Below are 20,083 nucleotides of genomic sequence, written 5' to 3'. Positions count from 1 at the left end.
TCAGCCTCAACCACCAACTTAGGCCGTGAATTCCAGACACCCACCATCCTCTGGGTGAAAAATGTTTTTCCTCATGCCTTCTCTAATCCTTCTACCAATCACCTTAAATCTATGCCCCCTGGTCGCTGACTCCTCAGCTATGGGAAAAAAGTCTTTCCTGTCTACTCTATCTAGGCCCCGCATAGGTTTGTGCACCTCAATTAAGTCACCCCCTCAGCCTCCTCTTTTCAAAGGAAAGTGACCCCAGCCTATCCAATCTTCCTTCATAGCTGCAATTTTCAAGCCCTGGCAACATTCTTGTAAATCTCCTCTGCACTCTCTGCAAAACAATTATGTCCTTTCTGTAATGTGGCGACCAGAACTGTACACATTACTCTGCAAAATCCCTCTACTACACTCTGAGGTGATCAAAACCTGTCCAGAACATTTCATGAACAAAGTGTTATCTATGAAGACACTTAACTTTTCTAGGATATTGATCTTTACCCCTCTCAAGAATAGGACATCTCAGTTAATCAAGCCCAATATCCAGGGTTTCCAACTGTAATTAAAGGTATTCCCAGAGGTTTCATCACATGATTTTCCCCCATACTCCAGCCATTGGTTGGCCAACACATCCATCCTTGTGACGCACTGCCTTCCTACACCAATTGGAAAGCAAAAGGACTCGCTACCCGTTTGAATTACGCTTGACTGTCAGTCAAACAACCACTCCCCCCCCCCCCAATTTCAATATCTTTACACCTGTTTAGAGAAATGTTCAAAGAAAATGACAAAAAAAAAAGTATTTTTTTTAATGTCCCGGTGATTATTCTCCAGAGTGCACAACAGTGTCCTGGAGATTGATCTTCAATTCCTGGAGACTCTGTCAATCCTGGAGGGGTGGCAACCCTAATAATACCTTCCCCTGCCACCACACCCCTATGATTGCTCTCAGCTTCACTCTTAGATTTTTCAACACCATCATGGGATATCCATGTTCCCCATTTACTCCCCCCAATGTACAGTTAGCCACAGCCAGGTTTATCTGTAGCTCAGGTGTTTCGAAGCAACTTGAAGTTTGACTGTTTGAGGCATCAGAGAAAGGCAGGGCAGCGTGGGCAGAGGTCCAGTTTGGGATTTAGTGTTGACATTGAAGGCAGTTTAACCTGACACTGTTTCTTTCCTGACAGGACTGGAACCTGATGCTGACATCTACATGAATTTTATGAAAGCCCACCAATGCTATGATGCAATCCCAACCAGCTCCAAACTTGTTGTATTTGATACAACTTTGCAGGTGAGAGAAGGGATGAGACAGTGTTTTTTTTCTATATTCTTTCATGGGATGTGGGCATTTATGTGGGCCAGCATTTATTGCCCTTGTCCAGAGGGCATTTAAGAATCAACCACATTGTTGTGGTCCTGGAGTCACATGTAGGCCAAACCAGGTAAGGGCAGCAGATTTCCTTCCCTAAAGGACATTAGTGAACCAGATGGGCTTTTACTACAATCAGCAATGGTTTCATGGTCACCATCAGACTTTTAACTCCAGATTTTTTATTGAACTCAAATTCCACCATCTGCCGTGGTGGGATTCAAACCCAGGTCCCCAGAGCATTACCTTGGACCTCTAGGATACTAGTCCAGTGACAATACCACTCTGCCACTCCCTCCCAGAGGAAATATTAACAAATAACATGGCTTACACAGAATTTATAGCAAGGGCCATTCAGCCGAACTGGTCTGCTCTGGTGTTGACACTACATGCAATCCTCCTCTCATCCAATTTCATCTCACGCCATCAACATAACCTTCTATTCCTGTCTCCCTCATGTAATTCCATTAAATGCATCTTTGCTATTCACCTCAACTACTCCCTGTGGTAACAGGCTTCCCTGTTCTCACCACTCTCTGGATAAAGAAATTTCTCCTGAATTCCCTGTTGGAGTTACTTGTGGCTATTTTGCTTTTATGGCAACTGGTTCTGGTCCTTCCCACAAGTGGAAATGTTTTCTTCATGTCTACCCTATCAATATGGGCTTAGAAGAGGATGTTCCAAATATCCTACATGGACAGAAAGAGTAATGAAGAAGAAGAAGCTGGAGCAAAGAGGAAATGAGTGTATAACATCAAAGAGAGGAAGATACAATACTTTGGTCACAACATGAAAGCAGACAATAAACAGAGACAGTTTTATTTAATTTATTCTTTCATTGGATGTGGGCTTCGCTGGCTGGGCCAGCATTTATTGCCCATCCCCAATTACCCTTGAGAAGGTGGTGGTGAGCTTCTTGAATCGCTGCAGTCCATGTGGTGTAGGTATACCCACAGTACTGTTAGGGAGGGAGTTCCAGGATTTTGATCCAGTGACAGTGAAGGAACGACGATATGTTTCTAAGATGATAACTTGGAGGAGAGCTTGCAGGTGGTGGTGTTCTCATGTATCTGCTGCCCTTGTCCTTGCAGGTGGTAGAGGTCATGGATTTAGAAGGTGCTGTTGAAGGACCCTTGGTGAATTGCTGCGGTGCATCTTGTAGATGGTACACACACTGCTGCTACTGTGAGTTGGGGTGAAGGGAGTGAATGTTTATGGTGGTGGATGGGATGCCAATCAAGCAGGTTGCTTTGTCTTGGATGGTGTCAAGCTTCTTGAGTGTTGTGGGAGCTGCACAAGTGGAGTGTATTCCATCAAACTCCTGACTTGTGTCTTGTAGATGGGTGACAGACTTTGGGGAGTCAGAAGGTGAGTTACTCGCCACAGAATTCCCAGCCTCTGACCTGATCTTGTAGCCACAGTTTTTATATAGCTGGTCCAGTTCAGTTTCTGGTCAATGGTCATCCCCTGGATGTTGATAGTGGAGGAATCAGCAATGGTGATGCCATTGAATGCCAGGGGAAGATGGTTAGATTCTCAAGTTACCAGAGGCAAAGAATGATGGAAAATGAGGGAGAGGGAAGCAAAGGAGAAAATGGATGATGGATATAATGGACCAGATACAGTTGGCTTTGTGGAATGTATAAGGGCAGTGCAGGACAGACAGATGTGGAGATCCATGGCAGTCAACATGAAGGAGAGGGCACCAATGAATGAGTGGAATGAACCCTATCGAACCCTATCGTAATTTTAAAGAGCTCTGTCAAGTCACCCCTCGGCCTTCTCTTTTCTAATGAAAAAGGCCACAGCCTGATCAACGTTTTGTGGGTGATAGAACCTCACAGTTTTGGCTATTATTCTAGTAAATCATTTTTGCATCTTCTGCAGTACCTCTAGGCGCTTTGCCTAATATGACACCGGGACTGTTCACGCTAACTCTAAGCATGATCTAGCCAAGTTTAACATAACCTCTCTGCTTTTCACTTCGATCCCTCTGGAAATGAGTCCCAGCTGCTTTGTTTACTTTTTGTATGTGGCTGTGTTAAGCCCCATTGTTACTTTTAGTCATCATTGTAGCCGTAGCTCCTGGCCCCTCTGTTCTTCTACCCCACGTGGACACGTATTTTCCAAGGAGTTGGTGGCTTTTTTATTCTTCTTACCAAAATGCACTTCCTCAAAATTATCTCTGCTGAGGTCCATCTGGCAATTACATGCCTATTAATGGAGATTGGGCCTTGGTCCTGGTTCTAGGCAGCGGTGACAGACATAACCTTCGGGGGTGCGGGGGGGGTTGGGTGGGGGTGGGTTAGGGGCAAAAATCCAGGACATAAGAAAAGTTGCTTTCTTGTTTGTGCGCAGGTGAAGAAAGCGTTCTTGGCAATGGTGGCAAACGGAGTGAGAGCAGCCCCACTCTGGAACAGTAAGGAGCAGTGCTTTGTAGGTGAGCTTTAAACCTGTACATCTATAAATGTGACAGGAACAGAGCCATGTTTATGAGATTTGATTGTGGGTAAGAATTGATCAACAACATCGAACTTGCATTTCTATAGCCCCTTTCATGACCTCAAGATGCCCCAAAGCATTTTGCACTGCTTTTGAAATGTATTCGTTGTTGTAATCTAGGAAACACAGCAGCCAATTTGCGCACAGCGAGATCCCACAAACAGCAAAGTGATAATGAATAGATAACCTGTTTCAGTGACGCTAGTTGTGGGATAAATATTGATCAAGACACTGGGAGAACTCACATGTTCTTCTTCAAAGTAGTGGCTATGGAATCTTTTGCATCCACCTGAGGGGGTAGATAGGGCCTTGGTTTAGTGTCTCATTCAGAAGATGGCACCTCTGACAATGCAGCACTCCCTCAGCACTGCATTCAAGCATCAGCCTAGATTGTTGTATTCACGTCTCTGGAGTGGGACTGAGAATCCACAAACCTTCTGACTCAGAAACAAGGCCCTCACTGAACCACACCACAATGAGCTAACTTACACATGGCTTACCAAGTCTCTCAAAAACATCCCTACATGTTTCACATGCAATAAATCATTGTGTAATGCAGTTTGCGTTAGTTTGATTATTAAACATCCCACAGACCTCCTCCGGCCTGCAGAATGGCAGTTTAGATCATGTGCTCAATTCTCTGGGGTAGGTCTCGAACCCACAAACTATTGAGATAAGGGTACTGCCCACCACAGCAACCTGACACTACAGCACAGAGATGAAGGATGACACTTCCCTCTTTTGTATGGCACTTTAGTGTGCCAGTCAGTGCATTTAAAGACCAAAATGAGGATGGGGGTGGGAGGTGGGGGTGCATGGTGGGGAGGTGGCGCGGATTAGGATTGAACACTCTTAAGTCAGTTTATTCCAGCGACATTGGGCCAGGTTGCCTGTGTCCCCCTTTTGCCTGACGTTGCTGAGAATGACAATCTCCTGTATATCCTCCAGAGCCCCTGCTTTACAGGCAGAATCTCCTGTACAGACAATGATCAGGATCAGTGCATATAGTTACTGAATATTTCAAATTCTATTTGGGTTTTGGGGGATTTTTTTTAACCAGTCTGACAGGGTTGGCATTGAGCAGTTCAGTCTGTTCAGTGGTAGTAGGGAAGAGGAAGACCATCTCTCTCTCTCTCTCATGTGCTCCCTCACTCACTTGCTCTGTTGATGCTAATGATGAGCTGTGGCCTTCTTTGTAACTGCTGCTCTTTCTGCTCTCCCCAGGCATGCTGACAATTACTGACTTCATCAACATCTTGCACAGATTTTACACATCTCCAATGGTAAGAGAGAGCCCCAGACAATTTTAGTGCTTTTCTTTGACCGAGGATTAGCATTTCTAGTGTTGAACAGAGGCTGGCAGGGGTCGTAGTCAATGGCACCTGCCACCATGTGTCTTCCTAAAGACAACAACTTGGGCATTTGGATTGGATTCCCTTTGTTAAGCACCGTATGTAAGGAGCGAGGGAGGTCCTTGTGGTGCAGTGGATAGTCACCCTACCTCTGGGCTAGAAGGTCCAGGACTTGATGGTCACGGAAGATGCATTCATAACGTGGCCAAACAGGTCAATTATCAGCCTGTAAATCCTTCCAATCCGCCTGATGGCAGGTGGTAAGAGTGGGAGAGTTTCCTGGTGAGCCATACTGCAGAAGGCAACAGCAAACCGCTTTGCCAAGCATCATCATGGACCAACCCAATGGAAGCCCATGGTCACAACGGCATCTTAGGGCATGGTACCTGAAGAGAGAAAGACGTGAAGAGCAGAGGGAAAAGTCACTTCTACAACATACTGTTGGATGCATTTAATATCAACAAATTGCATTTTCATAGCAGTTTTAACAGGTTAAAAGAGAATAAAGTGCTTTGCAATAGTGTAAACAGACAGTAACTGTGTCAAACAAAGAGATATTAGACCAGGTGATCAAAAACTTGATCAAAGCAGTAGGCTTTAAGGAGTCCTTTACAGATCGAGAGAGAAGTAGAGAGGGGGAGAGGTTTCGGGAGGATATTCCAGAGTTTAGTGTCCAGGCAGCTGAAGGGAAGGCATGACTGCCAATGGTAGAGTAATTACAATCGGGGATTCTCAAGAGGCCAGAATTGGAGGACAGCAGGGACCTCGGAGGATTGTAGAGCTGCAGGATGCTACTGAGAGAAGGGGGAGGGGTACAAGGCCATGGAGGGATTTAAGGTTACAACTGGTGTGGGGAATATTGCTGATCGCCTGTGGTACCTTTGTGCAAAGCTGCTGTTACTTTTTTAACTGATCGGGGTTAATATTTGATTTCAAATGTTCTCTTTCAGGTACAAATCTATGAATTGGAGAATCATAGGATTGAGACTTGGCGAGGTGAGGGGGGTACAGTTGTGGTTAATTTCATTCAATATTGGATTGTGTGTGCACATGCGTGTGTGTGTGTGCGCATGTGTGTGTGCGTGTGTGTGCATGTGTGTGTGAGAGTGTGAATGTGTATGTGACAGAGAGAGAGTGTGTGTGAATGTGAATAAGTGTGAGAGTGTGGTCTGAGTTTGTGTGTGTGCATGTGAGAGAGAAAGAGAGTGTGACAGAGTGTGAGAGTGAGTGAGTGTAAGTGTGTGCGTGTGTGAGAGAGAGTGTGAGTGTGTGTGTGTGTTTGTGTGTGTAAGTGAGAGAGTGTGTGTGTGCGTACATGTGTGTGAGAGAGACATTGTTTGACAGAGTGACAGTGAGAATGTGAATGAGTGTAAGTAAGTGTGTGTGAGTGAATGTGAGTGTGAGTGAGTGTGTGTGTGCACGTGCACACATGAATGTACATGAGTGTGTGTGTTTGAATGAGTGAATGCATGTATGAGTGAGAGTACATATATGTAAGTGTGAATATGGTGTGAATGAATGTGTGTAAGCAGTATAAGTGAATGTGTGTGTGTGAGTGTAAGTATGAGTGTGAATATATGTTTGTGAGCGAATGTGAATGTGTGAGCGAGACAGTGTGAGTTTATGTATTTGTGTTTTAATAGTTAATTTTAGTATAGATTAATTTTTCCTCATAGAAGTCGCTTGGATACATATTTCTTGAGTGTTTATTCTCTAACGAGCCCAGCTTCAAAATCCTCTCTGTTCACTCGTTCCAATGATGTTGCTCCAACTCCATCACTAATGTTTGATAGTGGTCATGTTCTAGTGATTATATCACTTTTCCTTATCTAACGGAGGGCTGCATGAGACCATGGCAGGAGCTGGACTAGAATATCTAAAAAAAATCACTAATTGTGGACTGGCGACTTACGTTAATGGAACATTTACTGGCCCTGCCTAGGTGGTACAGTTGTGTGAGATAAGCAGATACACAGCAGGTTGCACTTTTGGTCATTTATTTACCATTGTACTAAAACCAATTATCACTGAGATGTCCAAATCATTAAAGCAATAATTTCTGTTTACATGAAGGCTTGGAACTCCCCGAAGCTCTTTCCAGCCTATGAAGTGCAGTCTCTGTTGTTAAGTAGGAAGAATGGCAACCAATTTGGCACAGCAAGCTCCCACAAACAGCAATGAGATAGATGACCAGTGATCTGATTTGGTGATGTTGAATTCGAGAAAACAATTGGCCAAGAGAACTCCTGTGCTGCACTCTGTGTAGAGCCATGGGATCTTTTACATCCACCTGAGAGGGAAGACAGGGCCTTGGCTTAATGTCTCATCTGAAAGATAGCACCTCTGACAGTGCGACACTGGGAGTGCAGTCCAGGCATTCTGACTCAGGCACTGAGCAGGCACCAAGTAGAACTCACTGTCCCAATAAGGTTATACCCCCGCACTTGCCAAAATGTAGTGAACTTGGGTTGCAAGCTGGTGGTTGGCACTAGAAAAGGTTGTAGTCATAATCATAGGGTTATATAACATCACAGAAGGTGGTCATTTGGCCCATCTAGTCCCTGCTGGTTCTCAGTAGAGCAATCCAGTCAGCCCCACTCACCCACTCAATTTTTTTAACTGAGAAACCCAGATGAATGTTGATGGTCCAAAGATCAAGGCAGCACAAGCCTAAAGAGTAGCAGAGAAAATGAAGTAAAATCCTGATATAGCAGGTTGTAACTTGTCAAACTCGTACTTTGAAAACTTTAAAATTATCAGAGGAAAAATAGTTGAGTAAAATAAGGCGATCAGCAAAAGAACCGAGGTGAGATGAGAAAACATATTTTTTAGGCAGTGAGTTGTTGTGATCTGGAACACGCTGCCTGAAGGAGCAGTGGAAACAGATTCAACAGGAACTTTCAACAAGGAATTGGATAAATGCTTGAAGATAAAATATTTACAGGGTTATAGGGTAAGAGCAGGGGTGTGGGGTTAATTGGATAGCTCCACTAAAGAGTTGGCACAAGCACAATGGGCCAAATGGCCTCCTGTTCTGTATTATTCAATGACTCTCTGAAAATTAGGAATTCTGCCGTGTTGAAGTCCTGGGAAAACATGAGTTGCAGTTGGAAATAACAGTGAATGTTTGTTGCACTCCAGGGAGAAAGAACAGCATGTTAATACGCAAATTAGGAATTTGGCAAGAACAAGAATTTGGTGGGAAGCACTATACAACATTTAGTGGCACACTGAGTGTTTTAGGCAACAACTTATAATATTGGAATGATTGAAGCTATCAGTAAAACATTGGTGTTCGCCCTTTCTGAACACTCTTAAATAAAACATCTACTTTTAGATGTGATTTCCACGATTGGGCAGCATTTGGTGAACAACCCTGAGTGCGCCAATAGCTACACTAACAACCAATTTAAGGTAATCAGTTGAGCCCGTAACATGGCTCATTTACTCTTGCTAAGAAGTGACAAACATTCATACACAGGGACCCGTTCTCTGCAAACAAGAGAAAAACGTTCAAATGTTCTGCCTTTTTTGATTAACCCTGGAGCCTATTGCCCCTTGTGTTGCTTTCTCCGTGGCAATGCCTCAGCAAATCAGGGTCGAATTGCCAATCAGCCTTTTCTCCTGGGAATGCATAAGTAATGCAGCGGGTTTGGGACGACTTGGCATGGAAACCCACCGACAACCTCCAACAACCAGAACCACTCTCCTTTGTGCTCGGTATGACTCCAACCAGTGGACCATTTCCCCCCTGTTTTCCATTGACTCCAGTTTTTCTGGGGCTCCTTGATGCCACATTCAGTTAAATGCTGTCTTGATGTCAAGGGCAGTCAATCTCACGTCAGCTCTTGAGTTCAGCTCTTTTGCCCATGTTTGGACCAAGGCTGTAATGAGGTCAGGAATCCTGATGAAATCCAAACTGAGCAGCAGTAAGCAGATAATTGCTGAGTAAGTGCCACTTGATAGCACTGTTGACAACCCATTCCGTCACTTTGCTGATGATCGAGAGTAGGCTGATGGGCCTGTAATTGGCCGGGTTAGATTTGTCCTACTTTTTGTTGAAAGGACATACCTTGGCAATTTTCCACATTGTCAAGGAGATGCCAGTGTTGTAGCTGTACTGGAAGAGCTTGGCTAGGGCCATGGCTATTTCTGGTGCACAAGCCTCAGTACTTTTGCTGAGATGTTGTCAGGGCACATATCCCTTGCAGTATCCAATGCCTTCAGCTGTTTCTAGATATCACGTGGGGTGAATCAATTTGGCTGAATGTTGACATGTGTGACGCTGGGGACCTCAGGAGGAAGTCAAGCTGCATCATCTCCTCAGCACTTCCGGCTGAAGATTTAATTCTCTTTATTTTTTCATGGGATGTGGGAGTCACTAGTGAGGTCGGCATTTGTTGCCCATCCCTAATTGTCCTTGAACTGAATGGCTTTCTAGGCCATTTCAGGTGACAGTTAAGAGTCAACTACATTGCTGTGGGTCTGGAGTCACTTCATAAAGGACAGACCAAATAAGGATGGCAGTTTTCCTTCCTTTCATAACATTAGTGAAGTAGATATGTTTGATACACTCTTTAGCTTTTTAATTAATGACAGATGGTGGGTACTCCCCTTGGAATGTTTCTTTCTCTTTGAAATGTATCTATTCTCTGTATTCTGAAATCTCCCCTTAAATGTCTGCCTCTGCATTTCTACTGACCTATTCCTTAACCTAATTTACCAGTTCACTTTAGCTAGCTGATTTCATGCCCTCATGATTGCCCTTATTTAAGTTTAAAATACTAGTCTTGGACCCAGTCTTCCCTCCCTCAAACTGAATGTAAGATTCAATAATATTATCATCACAACTACCTAGGGGTGCCTTCGTTATGACGTCTTAATTAATCCTATCTCGTTGCACAATACCAGGTCTAGTATAGTGTGCTCTCTAGTTGGCTTCAGAATGTGTTGTTCTAAGAAACTATCCCGAAAGCATTCTATGAACTCCTCATCTAGGCTACCTTTAACCATCTGATTTTTCCAATCTATATGTAAATTGAAATTCCCCATGATTATCACCATACCTTTCTGACAGGCTCCCATTATTTCTTCCTTTATATTCCATCCAACCATGTGGTTACTCTTAGGAGGATCTCTACACCGCTCCCACAAGTGACTTGTTGCCTTTATAAATTTCTCATCTCTAACCAAACTGCTTCTACATCCTGGTTTCCTGAAGTTAGGCCTATCCTCTCAATTGTGCTAATACCATCATTAATTAACCGGCACAAACCTCCACCTTTTCCCAGCTACCTGTCCTTCCAAATGGTCATGTAACCTTCAATATTCAGGTCCCAATCTATGTCATCCTGCAGCCATGTTTCTGTAATGGTGATCAGATCACCTTGGGTAATGGGCAAATGGGGGACTGGGTACAAATTAGGATTTGGGCACCAATGCTTCAGATGAGCTTAAGTTTATGGAAGGTGGCATGTGGGAGGCTGGCCAGGAGATAGTTGGAATAGTCATGTCTGAAAGTGACAAGAGATGAAATTAGCAAACATTGCATGTTTTAAAAAAATGATTGGGTTTGGATTTATAATCTTTTTATTGAGTAATTTAATCACAATGAGTGAACATCTTAAACATTACCTCTCTAAATCAGCTGATGATGTACCTGGGCCTCGTTCAGTTCGATGATTTTACTTTCCTCTTTTTCCCAGAGATTTATCTACAAGGTTCCTTTAAGAAACTGGTCAGTATCTCCCCAAATGACAGGTAAAATGATTACTCTGTGTGATTGGAACTGCAGTTTGATCTCATTGTTACAGGGGAGTAGCAGGAGCTAATTTTATTGGAGAGAAATAGTAGATGCTGTCTGTCTGTTTTGATACATTCTTGGGATGTGGGCCTCTCTAACAAAGCCCATCATTTGAGAAGATGGTGGTGGAACCTCCTTCTTGAACCAAAGCAATCCTTGAGGTAAAGTTTCTCCTATGGCCCTGTTAGGGAGGAAGTTCCAGGATTTTGACCCAACAGTGATGAAGGAATGGTGGTGATATATATTAATGCTAGGATGGTGTTTGACTTATGGAGGGGGCAGGGAGCTTGCAGGTGTTGGTGTTCTCATTCACTTGCTGCCCTTGTCCTTCAAGGTTGTAGAGATTGCGGGTTTGCAAGGTGCTGTTGAAGCTAGGAGCCTTGGCGAGTTGCTACAGTGCATCCTGTAGATGGTGCACACTGCAGCCATTGTGTGCTAGTGGCGGAGGGAGTGAATGTTCAAGCCATCAGTGTGGCTCTATCAGTACCTGTATAGGAATGACAGGGGGAGGAGGAGGTCTGAGCCTGTTAGAATCCTGTGTTAAAAAGGCTTGCATTTATTGCCTTTCTTAACCTTGTCCCAAAGGGCTTTGCAGCCAATGAAGCACTTTCAAAGTGTAGTCACTGTTGTGATGTAGGAAACGCAACAGCCAATTTTCACACAACAAATAGCAATGTGAATGGCCAGAGTATATTAGGTATTAGGTGAAGGTTAAATCTTGGCTAAGACACTGGCCTCAGAATTCCCCTGCTTCCCTTCAAATAGGGCACAGGACCCTGAGAGGGCTGGCAGGGAATTGATTTAAAAGCTCATGGGAATGACAGCACCTCTGATAGTTCAGCACTCCCTCAGCTCCACACTGCAGTGTCAGTCTGGATCATATGCCAAAGTCTTGTACTGTGAGATTTAAACTCCTAATCTATTGATTCAGAGGTAAGAATACTACCTACTGAGCTATGGCTGTATGTGTCATAGTACTGATAGCTGACATAACCTGTTACTAAAGCCACACCTGAAGGCAGTTGAAGGGAGATGAACACCCTGAGGCAATAACAGAGTAGCAATGAATAATAAGCTGTTAATAAAAGGACAATTAACCCTCGCCATATCAGTGAGGTCCAGAGTGGTACCATCTGATAGATGTCCTGTCCTTCTCTTGAAGAAGTTTCATTCTTTTTAAGTACCAACTGTTTCCTGTTCTCTGATTTTAACCCATTATGCTTTCTCCACCTTAGCCTATTTGATGCGGTGTACTCTTTGATTCAAAATAAAATCCATCGGCTACCAGTCATTGACCCTGCGTCTGGGAACGTGCTCTACATCCTGACACACAAACGCATCCTGAAATACTTCCACCTCTTTGTAAGTTTCTCATCTGCATTGTGGTTAAAGTTAAGTACAGGATCAACTTCTAAGTTCAAAGACTGAAGAAAATGAGATTATTGCCCTTCAAGAAGGTTAAGGGGGATATTTAAGTGAAGAGTTCTGATGGGGTAAATAAGAAGAAACAGCTTTCATTGGTAGGAGGGTTGGTAAGTAGAGGACACAGAATTTATTTTCCTTTATTCTTTCATGGGATGTGAGCATCAGCGGCAAGGCCAACATTTGTCGCCCATCCCTTGAACTGAATGGCTTGGTCAGTCATTTCAGAGGACAGTTAAGAGTCAACCACATTGCTGTGGGTCTGGAGCCACACATAGGCCAGACCAGGTAAGGATGGCAGATTTTTCTCCTTTTAGGGTGTCAGTGAACCAGATGGGGTTTTACAACAATTAATAATGGTCACCATTACTGAGACTAGCTTTATATTCCAGATTTATAACTGAATTTAAACTGGTGGGATTTGAACCCATGCCCCCATTATCCTTGGCCAGTGGATTACTAGCCAAACAACATCACCACTATGCCATTGCTGCTCCTACAAAGAGCAGGAAAAGAACCAGGAGGGAGATGAGGAAAATATGTTTATACCGTGAGTTTTTGTGATCAGGTGCACTTTCTGAAAGGATGGTGGAAGCAGATTCAATCATAATTTTCAAAAGGGAATTGGATAATTATGTGAAAAGTAAAGATTTTCAGACCTATGGAGAAAGAACAGCAGAGTAGGGCCAACTGAATACCTCTCTCAAAGAGCTGGCACAAGCATGAATGATTGAACGACCTCATCTGTACAGTGCAATTCTATGATTCACTAAAATTGGAGGGGGAATAAAACTATAGATCTTGCAGCTGGAGGCCATTTGGCCCTTTGAGACTGCTCTAACACTCAACAAGATTATGTTTGATCTTCTAACTCAATCCCACCTTCCCTCTCTGTCCCCATTCTTTTAATTCCCTTTTAGTGCCCAAAAATCTATCGATCTCTGTCTTGAATATACTCAATGACTGAGGATCAATAGCTCTCTGAGATAGAGAATTCCAATGATTCACAACCCACATTTCTCTTCATCTCAGTCCTAAACAGCTGACCAATTAATCTGAGGGTCTGAACCCAAGTTCTAAATTCTCAAGCTAGGGTAAGTATCTTCTCATATCTAACTTATCAAGGCCTTTAAGAATTTAAAGGTTTCAATTAGATCACCTCCCATTCTCCAGGGAATATAGGCCTAGTCTACTTGATCTCTCCTCAGAACAATTCCCTCATCTAAGGAAGCATGGTGAACCCTCGTTACACTCGCTCTAGGGCAAGTACATCCATCCTTGGTAAGGAGGCCAAAACTGTACACAGTGCTCCAGGTGTTGTCTCACCAATTCCTTGCATGATCAAGAAAAATAGCATGTTCATGGGATGATATCAGAAAGCATTTCTCCACATAAAAATACCTCAAAATCTGGAACTGTCTCCAGCAAAAGGTTGTTGGGTCAATTGAAGGTTTCAAAACTGAGATTTATAGATTTTTGTTTAGCAAGGACATTAAGGGATATTGACAAAGTAAATAGTAGAGGTAAATAGAGTTAAGATACAGGCTAGGGTGGTCTAGGCCCAAGGGGCTGAGTGGCCTTCTCCTTTTTCTGTGTCCCGAGGGTACTAGCAGGGATGTTAATCTGTTGTCAATCACATTGTTAAGGTTTGTTCATGTCAATTATATTGTTAAGACTAAGAGAAACAGGTGATGGGTATTAATTGACTTTGAGCACGTATAAATAGGGGACGGGTGACCCTGGAGAGGGAGCACGTGGTGTCTGCTGGAATGCTAGAGGCTTTCTGTGATTGGTAGGCCCTGCAGGGGCTGGTTGCAACATCACCCCCCAGAAATGTCATTTTGATCTGATTTTGTAAGTTTCCTTTCACGTTTTTTTTGTGTTAGCCACAGTGCCCCACCATGGGCTGTCAACCCCCTCTGATTTATTGATTTTTAATTTAATTTGTTGATTTTGTTCCTCAAAAGAGTCTAGAAATAGCAGGCAGCTGGGACACTAGGTTAAGTTGGGGGAGAGCTGTGAGACTGAACAGGTAAATAAACTCTCTCAATAAAGGAAATCTCTGTATCTCGGTTTCAGCTTCACTGACTGGGCTTGGACCCTACCAACAAGGCATACTACACAGATCTAATGTCCTGGGACTGGGAGAGAAGGGGAAATAGCCCCCATCAGTCGGGGGTATATTTCCTACCTCAGTAATTTCTAAAAGATAGTATATGCTGTAGGGCTGGAGGGGAGAGGGAGAGGGGATGGTCATGGAGGGGATTCAAAACAAGGATGAAAATTTTAAAATTGAGGCGTTGCCGGATCAGGAGCCAATGTAGGTCAGTGAACATGGGGTGATGGGTGAATGGGAATTGATGCAAGTTAGGATACCGCAGCAGAGTTTTGGATGAGTTCAAGTTTATGGAGATAGGGTAAATCACCTTAAATGCCTTGATTAGGTCGCCCCTTAATCTTTTAAACACTGACTGAGGTCCATTAGGCCAGACCAGGAACTGAAAGTGAGTCTTTCATGGTTTGTGAAGACTCAGTCTATTTTATTTGATCTAATTTTAAGTTAAGGAGAACTTTTTAGGTCAAAATGTAGAGGGTCCAGCAAGGGACGGTGCATTGCTGGACCTAATTCTGGGGAATGAAGCCGGACAGGTGGCTGAGGTGGTGTTGGGGGAGTATTTTAGTGATAGCGACCACAACATGGTACAGTTTAAGTTTGTTATGGACAAAGAAATCAACAAGTTGCAGAAAAAGTGTTTTGGATTGGGGGAGAGTGGATTTTAGAAAAATAAGGCAGGATCGGGCCAAGGTAGACTGGGAACAGTTACTTGTGGGGAAATCTACAGAGGAGCAGTGCGGGGTGTTCAAAAAGGAAATGGGGAGGGTACAGGCTCAACATGTTCCCTCTAGGATGATGGGAAGGAGTAACAAACTCATAGAACCATGGATGACCAGAGATATTCAGGTTACGATGAGAAGGAAAAGAGAGGCTTTTAGCAGGTACAAGGGAAGCAAATCAGCAGAGGCATTAGTGGAGTATAGAAAGAGCAGGGTGGAGCTTAAGAAAGCAATAAGGAGAGCAAAGAGGGGATATGAGAAAGCTCTGGCTGGTAAAAGTAGGGAAAATCCCAAGATATTCTATATCAATGGGAAGAGGATAACCAGGGAAAGAGTAGAGCCCATAAGGGAACAAGGGGGCAATCTATGGGTGGAGCCAGAGGACATCAGTAGAGTGTTGAAAGAATACTTCACATCCGTCTTCACCCAAGAGAATGAGGATGAAGGTATCAAACTCGGGGAGAGAGACTGCGAGGTTCTTGAGCAAAATGATATAGGGAGTGACAAGGTATTGGAAGTGTTGGCAGGCTTAAAAGTGGACAAATCTCCATGTCCAGATGATTTGTGTCCCAGACTGCTGAGGGAGGCAAGGAAGGAGATCACAGGGACTCTGACCCAAATTTTTAATTCCTCTCTGGCCACAGGGGAGGTGCCAGAGGACAGGAAAACAGCTAATGTGGTTCCACTATTTAAGAAGGGTTGTAGAGACAAGCCAGGGAACTACAGACCAGTGAGTCTCACGTTAGTGGTAGGGAAACTATTGGAGAAAATTCTGAAGGAAAGTATCTATCTCCATTTGGAGAGGCAAGGTTTGATCAGGGATAGTCAGTGTGGCTTTGTCAGAGGGAGGTCATGCCTAACACATTTGATTGATTTTTTTGAGGATGTGACCAGGTGTGTAGATGAGTGTAGTGCAGTTGATGTAGTTTATATGGATTTCAACAAAGCCTTTGACAAGGTCCCACGTAGGAGATTTATAAAGAAGGCAAATGCACATGGGATACAGGGTAATTTGATAAGGTGGATTCAAAATTGGCTCAGTTGTAGGAGGCAGAGGGTGATGACAGAAGGATGCTTTAGTGACTGGAAGCCAGTGTCCAGTGGCGTACCACAGGGATCTGTGCTCAGTCCCTTATTATTTGTTATTTATATAAATGACATAGACGACTATGTGTTAGGATTAGTAAGTTTGCGGATGACACAAAGATTGGCCAGGTGGTTAACAGTGAGGTTGAGTGTCTTGGGCTACAGCAAGATATAGATGGGATGGTCAAATGGGCAGATAAGTTTCAGATGGAATTTAACCCTGAAAAGTGTGAGGTGATACACTTTGGAAGGAGTAATTTGACAAGGGAGTATTCATTGAACGACATGACACTAGGAAGTTCCGAGGAACAAAGGGACCTTGGTGTGTGTGTCCATAGATCTCTGAAGGTGGAGGAGCATGTTAGTGGGGTGGTGAAAAAGGCATATGGGAAACTTACCTTTATCAATTGAGGCATAGATTAGGGAGGTCATGTTGGGGTTGTATAGAACTTTGGTGAGGCCACAGCTGGACTACTGTGTGCAGTTCTGGTCGTCACATTATAGGAAGGATGTGATTTCACTGGAGGGCGTGCAGAGGAGATTCACCAGGATGTTGCCTGGGATGAAACACAACTTATGAAGAGAGGTTGGATAGACTTGGGTTGTTTTCTTTGGAGCAGAGAAGACTGAGGGGCGACCTGATCGAGGTGTACAAGATTATGAGGGGCATGGACAGGGTGGATAGGGAGCAGCTGTTCCCCTTAGTTGAAGAGTCAGTCACAAGGGAGCATAAGTTCAAGGTGAGGGGCAGGAGGTTTTGGGGAGATGTGAGGAAAAGCTTTTTTACCCAGAGGGAGGTGACGGTCTGGAATGCACTACCTGGGAGGGTGATGGAGGTGGGTTGCCTCACATCCTTTAAAAAGTACCTGGATGAGCACTTGGCACATCGTAACATTCAAGGCTATGGGCCAAGTGCTGGTAAATGGGATTGGGTAGGTAGGTCAGGTGTTTCTCATGTGTCAGTGCAGACTCGATGAGCCGAAGGGCCTCTTCTGCACTGTGTGATTCTGTGATAATGCCCTTTTGTTCTGACAGTATCCATTTAGCTGACCTACCTGAATTTCCATTTGCTTTCAGGCCTCGAAGCTCCCCAAGCCGAGCTTTATGAAGAAGACTCTGCAAGAGCTTGGGATCGGGACGTACAAGGACGTGGCCCTGATAGAGGAGACATCATCGGTTTATGAAGCGCTGGAGATCTTTGTTGCAAGAAGGGTGTCTGCTCTACCTGTGGTTAACAGTCTGGGTAAGTGGGGTTTTGGATGGGAGTGGGGGATTTGAGGCTTGAATGAATATTGGCCCTGAGATTTCAGACAAACAAAAGAGAGCAGAATTGGATTTACTGAACCGAGATAGCTAAGCTGCTGAATTTAGAGGGAATTTAACTTGCAAAGATGCATTCAATGCCTTGCAACCACTCACTCTCAAACAGCAATGGGTGCTGGGGTGGGGTGTCAATTGATGCTTTCATGACTGGGACTATAAGGTTTTTATTGGGTAAGAGTATATGGAGCTGTGGGTAAATGGAATGAAGTACAAATTAGCCATGATCAAATTGAATGTCGGAGCAGATTTGTGGGGCTGAATTCGAACGTTGTGAGCTCAAGTCCCACTTGAGACTTAATTTTCTTTCATGGGACGCAGGCCTTGTTGGCAAGGCCGGAATTTGTTGCCCATCCCTAACTTCCCTTGAACTGAGCAACTTGCTCAGCCATTTCAGAGGGCAGTTAAAAGGCAACCACATTACTGTGGGTGTGGAGTCACAGACCAGGTGAGGACAGCAGATTTCCTTCCCTAAAGGACATTTGTGAACCAGATGGGTTTTTACAACAATCGATAATAATTTCAAGGTCTCCATTACTGGAACTAGCTTCATACTCCGGGTTAATCAATTGAACTCAAATTCCACCAGATGCAATGGTAGGATTTGAACCTGTGTCCCTAGGGTATTAGCCCGGGTCTTCCAGATTACTAGTCCAGTGACATTACCAATACACCACCATTTCATTAAAACTTGAGTACAAAATCTAGGCTGACACTCCCCGTGTAATATTGGGAGAGTGCTGCACTGGTGGAGGTGCCACCTTTGGGATGAGATGCTAAATCATGTCTCCGTCTGTCCTCTCGGGTGGATGTAAAAGATCCCATGGCCACTATTTTGAAGAAGAGCTGGGGGAGCACTCACTGGTGTCCCAGCCAAAATTATCCTCAACCAACATTACTGAAAAAAACACACCTGGCCATTTATCTCTTAGATGTTTGTGGGAGCTTGCTGTGTACAAATTGACTGCTGCATTTCCAATTTTGCAACAGTGACTACAGTTGGAAAGTATTTAATTGGCTGTAAAGCGCTGGGGTCGTGGAAGGTGCTATATAAATGTAATTTCTTTCTTCTTTTCATCTTAAGGCAACTCAAGATTTATCAGAAACAGCAACCTGGATGTCTGTAAATTAATGCTAACAGGAAATACTCTGTGTTTCCTCGATGGGTGTTATATAGCCACAGAGAAATAAAAGAAACACCTGTATGCATGTACCTGCTTTGACAATTTTATAGTACAGTGATCACATTCCGATTCACTTTTCCTTCTATTCCAGGTAAAGTGGTGAATCTCTACGCCCGATTTGATGCTATAGTAAGTACTGTATTTTGGAGACCCCAACACAGAGGCAGAGCCATGTATGATGAAGTGGTGTTGGGTGGGGGTCAGGGAGAGATGAACAAACACCAGGGATGGCTCAAGCTTGGTCGAAGTCCACAGTAATTGGATGTCGGGAGGCCCATCTGTGCTCAGGGGTTGAGTCACTCACCAGGAACCAAAATGAAACTTCCCACTCTCCAGGGAGCTTCAGTGACTGATGGTCCATCAGATACAACAACAATGAGATGCATTTATATATCAGCTTCAACATTGTAAAAAAACGTCCCAAGGTGCTTCACAGGAGTGCTTATCAAACAAAATCTGACACCGAGCCGCATAAAGAGATAGGGGGACAGGTGGCCAAAAGCTTGGACAAAGGGGTATGTTTCAGGGAGCATCTTAAAGGAGGAGGAGGAGGAGGCAGAGAGGTTTAGGGAGGGACTTCAGAGTTTGAGCCCAAGACATGGCACCTGCAGGCATGGCGGCCAATGGTAGCGGGATGGGAATCGAGGAAGGGGCCAGAAATGGATGAGCGCAGAGATCTCAGAGAATTGTAGGGCTGGAAGAAGTTACGAAGATTTGGAGGTGTGAGGCCATGGAAGGATTTGAAAACAAGGACGAGAATTTTAGGCCATTAAACTGAGGCCCCACCTGTCCTCTCAGGTGAGCACAGTTTAAAGATAAGCAGGGGAGTTTTCCCCAGCTCCCTGGCTAACGTTTATCTCTCAATCAACATCACTAAACCAAAAGATGACCTGGCGATTTGCTCACTGTTGTTTGTGGAATCTTGCTGTGCACAAATTAGTTGCTGTAGCTACACATCAATAAAAGATATTTTTTAGCTGTAAAACTCTTTGGGATGTTTTGAGAGTGTGAAAGGAGGGTAAACACCTGAAAGGTTTTCTTTTAGTTGATGTTATTGCAGATTTTAATTTATAGAGCTAGGTCCTTGCAGAGATAGCACTGAGTGATCTTGTACAAAGAGAAGGCCTGTAAATTGTTGTGAATATTGTTGGGATATTTTTGAAAATTTGAGAAAATGCAAGATTTTATTCCTTGCACCTAACACCAGATACAAAACATGGAC

At 43.9% G+C, this 20,083-nt stretch overlaps 1 protein-coding gene across 1 annotated transcript in view; it reads left to right on the top strand.

The window, feature by feature from the left end:
* The first annotated feature begins 1,180 nt into the window (after positions 1-1,180).
* Positions 1,181-20,083, top strand: part of LOC121284909 (5'-AMP-activated protein kinase subunit gamma-1-like) — a 29,851-nt gene continuing 10,948 nt past the window's right edge. Inside the window, exons 1-8 of the mRNA XM_041200802.1 lie at positions 1,181-1,279; positions 3,716-3,797; positions 5,084-5,142; positions 6,162-6,207; positions 10,917-10,971; positions 12,250-12,376; positions 17,435-17,600; positions 18,953-18,990. Coding sequence (XP_041056736.1) covers positions 1,199-1,279; positions 3,716-3,797; positions 5,084-5,142; positions 6,162-6,207; positions 10,917-10,971; positions 12,250-12,376; positions 17,435-17,600; positions 18,953-18,990 — 654 coding nt within the window. The 5' untranslated portion in view covers positions 1,181-1,198. The remainder of the gene's footprint in view (positions 1,280-3,715; positions 3,798-5,083; positions 5,143-6,161; positions 6,208-10,916; positions 10,972-12,249; positions 12,377-17,434; positions 17,601-18,952; positions 18,991-20,083) is intronic.

Source organism: Carcharodon carcharias, chromosome 12 (assembly GCF_017639515.1).
Source record: "Carcharodon carcharias isolate sCarCar2 chromosome 12, sCarCar2.pri, whole genome shotgun sequence".
Taxonomy (NCBI): Eukaryota; Metazoa; Chordata; class Chondrichthyes; order Lamniformes; family Lamnidae; genus Carcharodon; species Carcharodon carcharias.
This window is presented reverse-complemented; position numbering and strand designations above follow the sequence as displayed.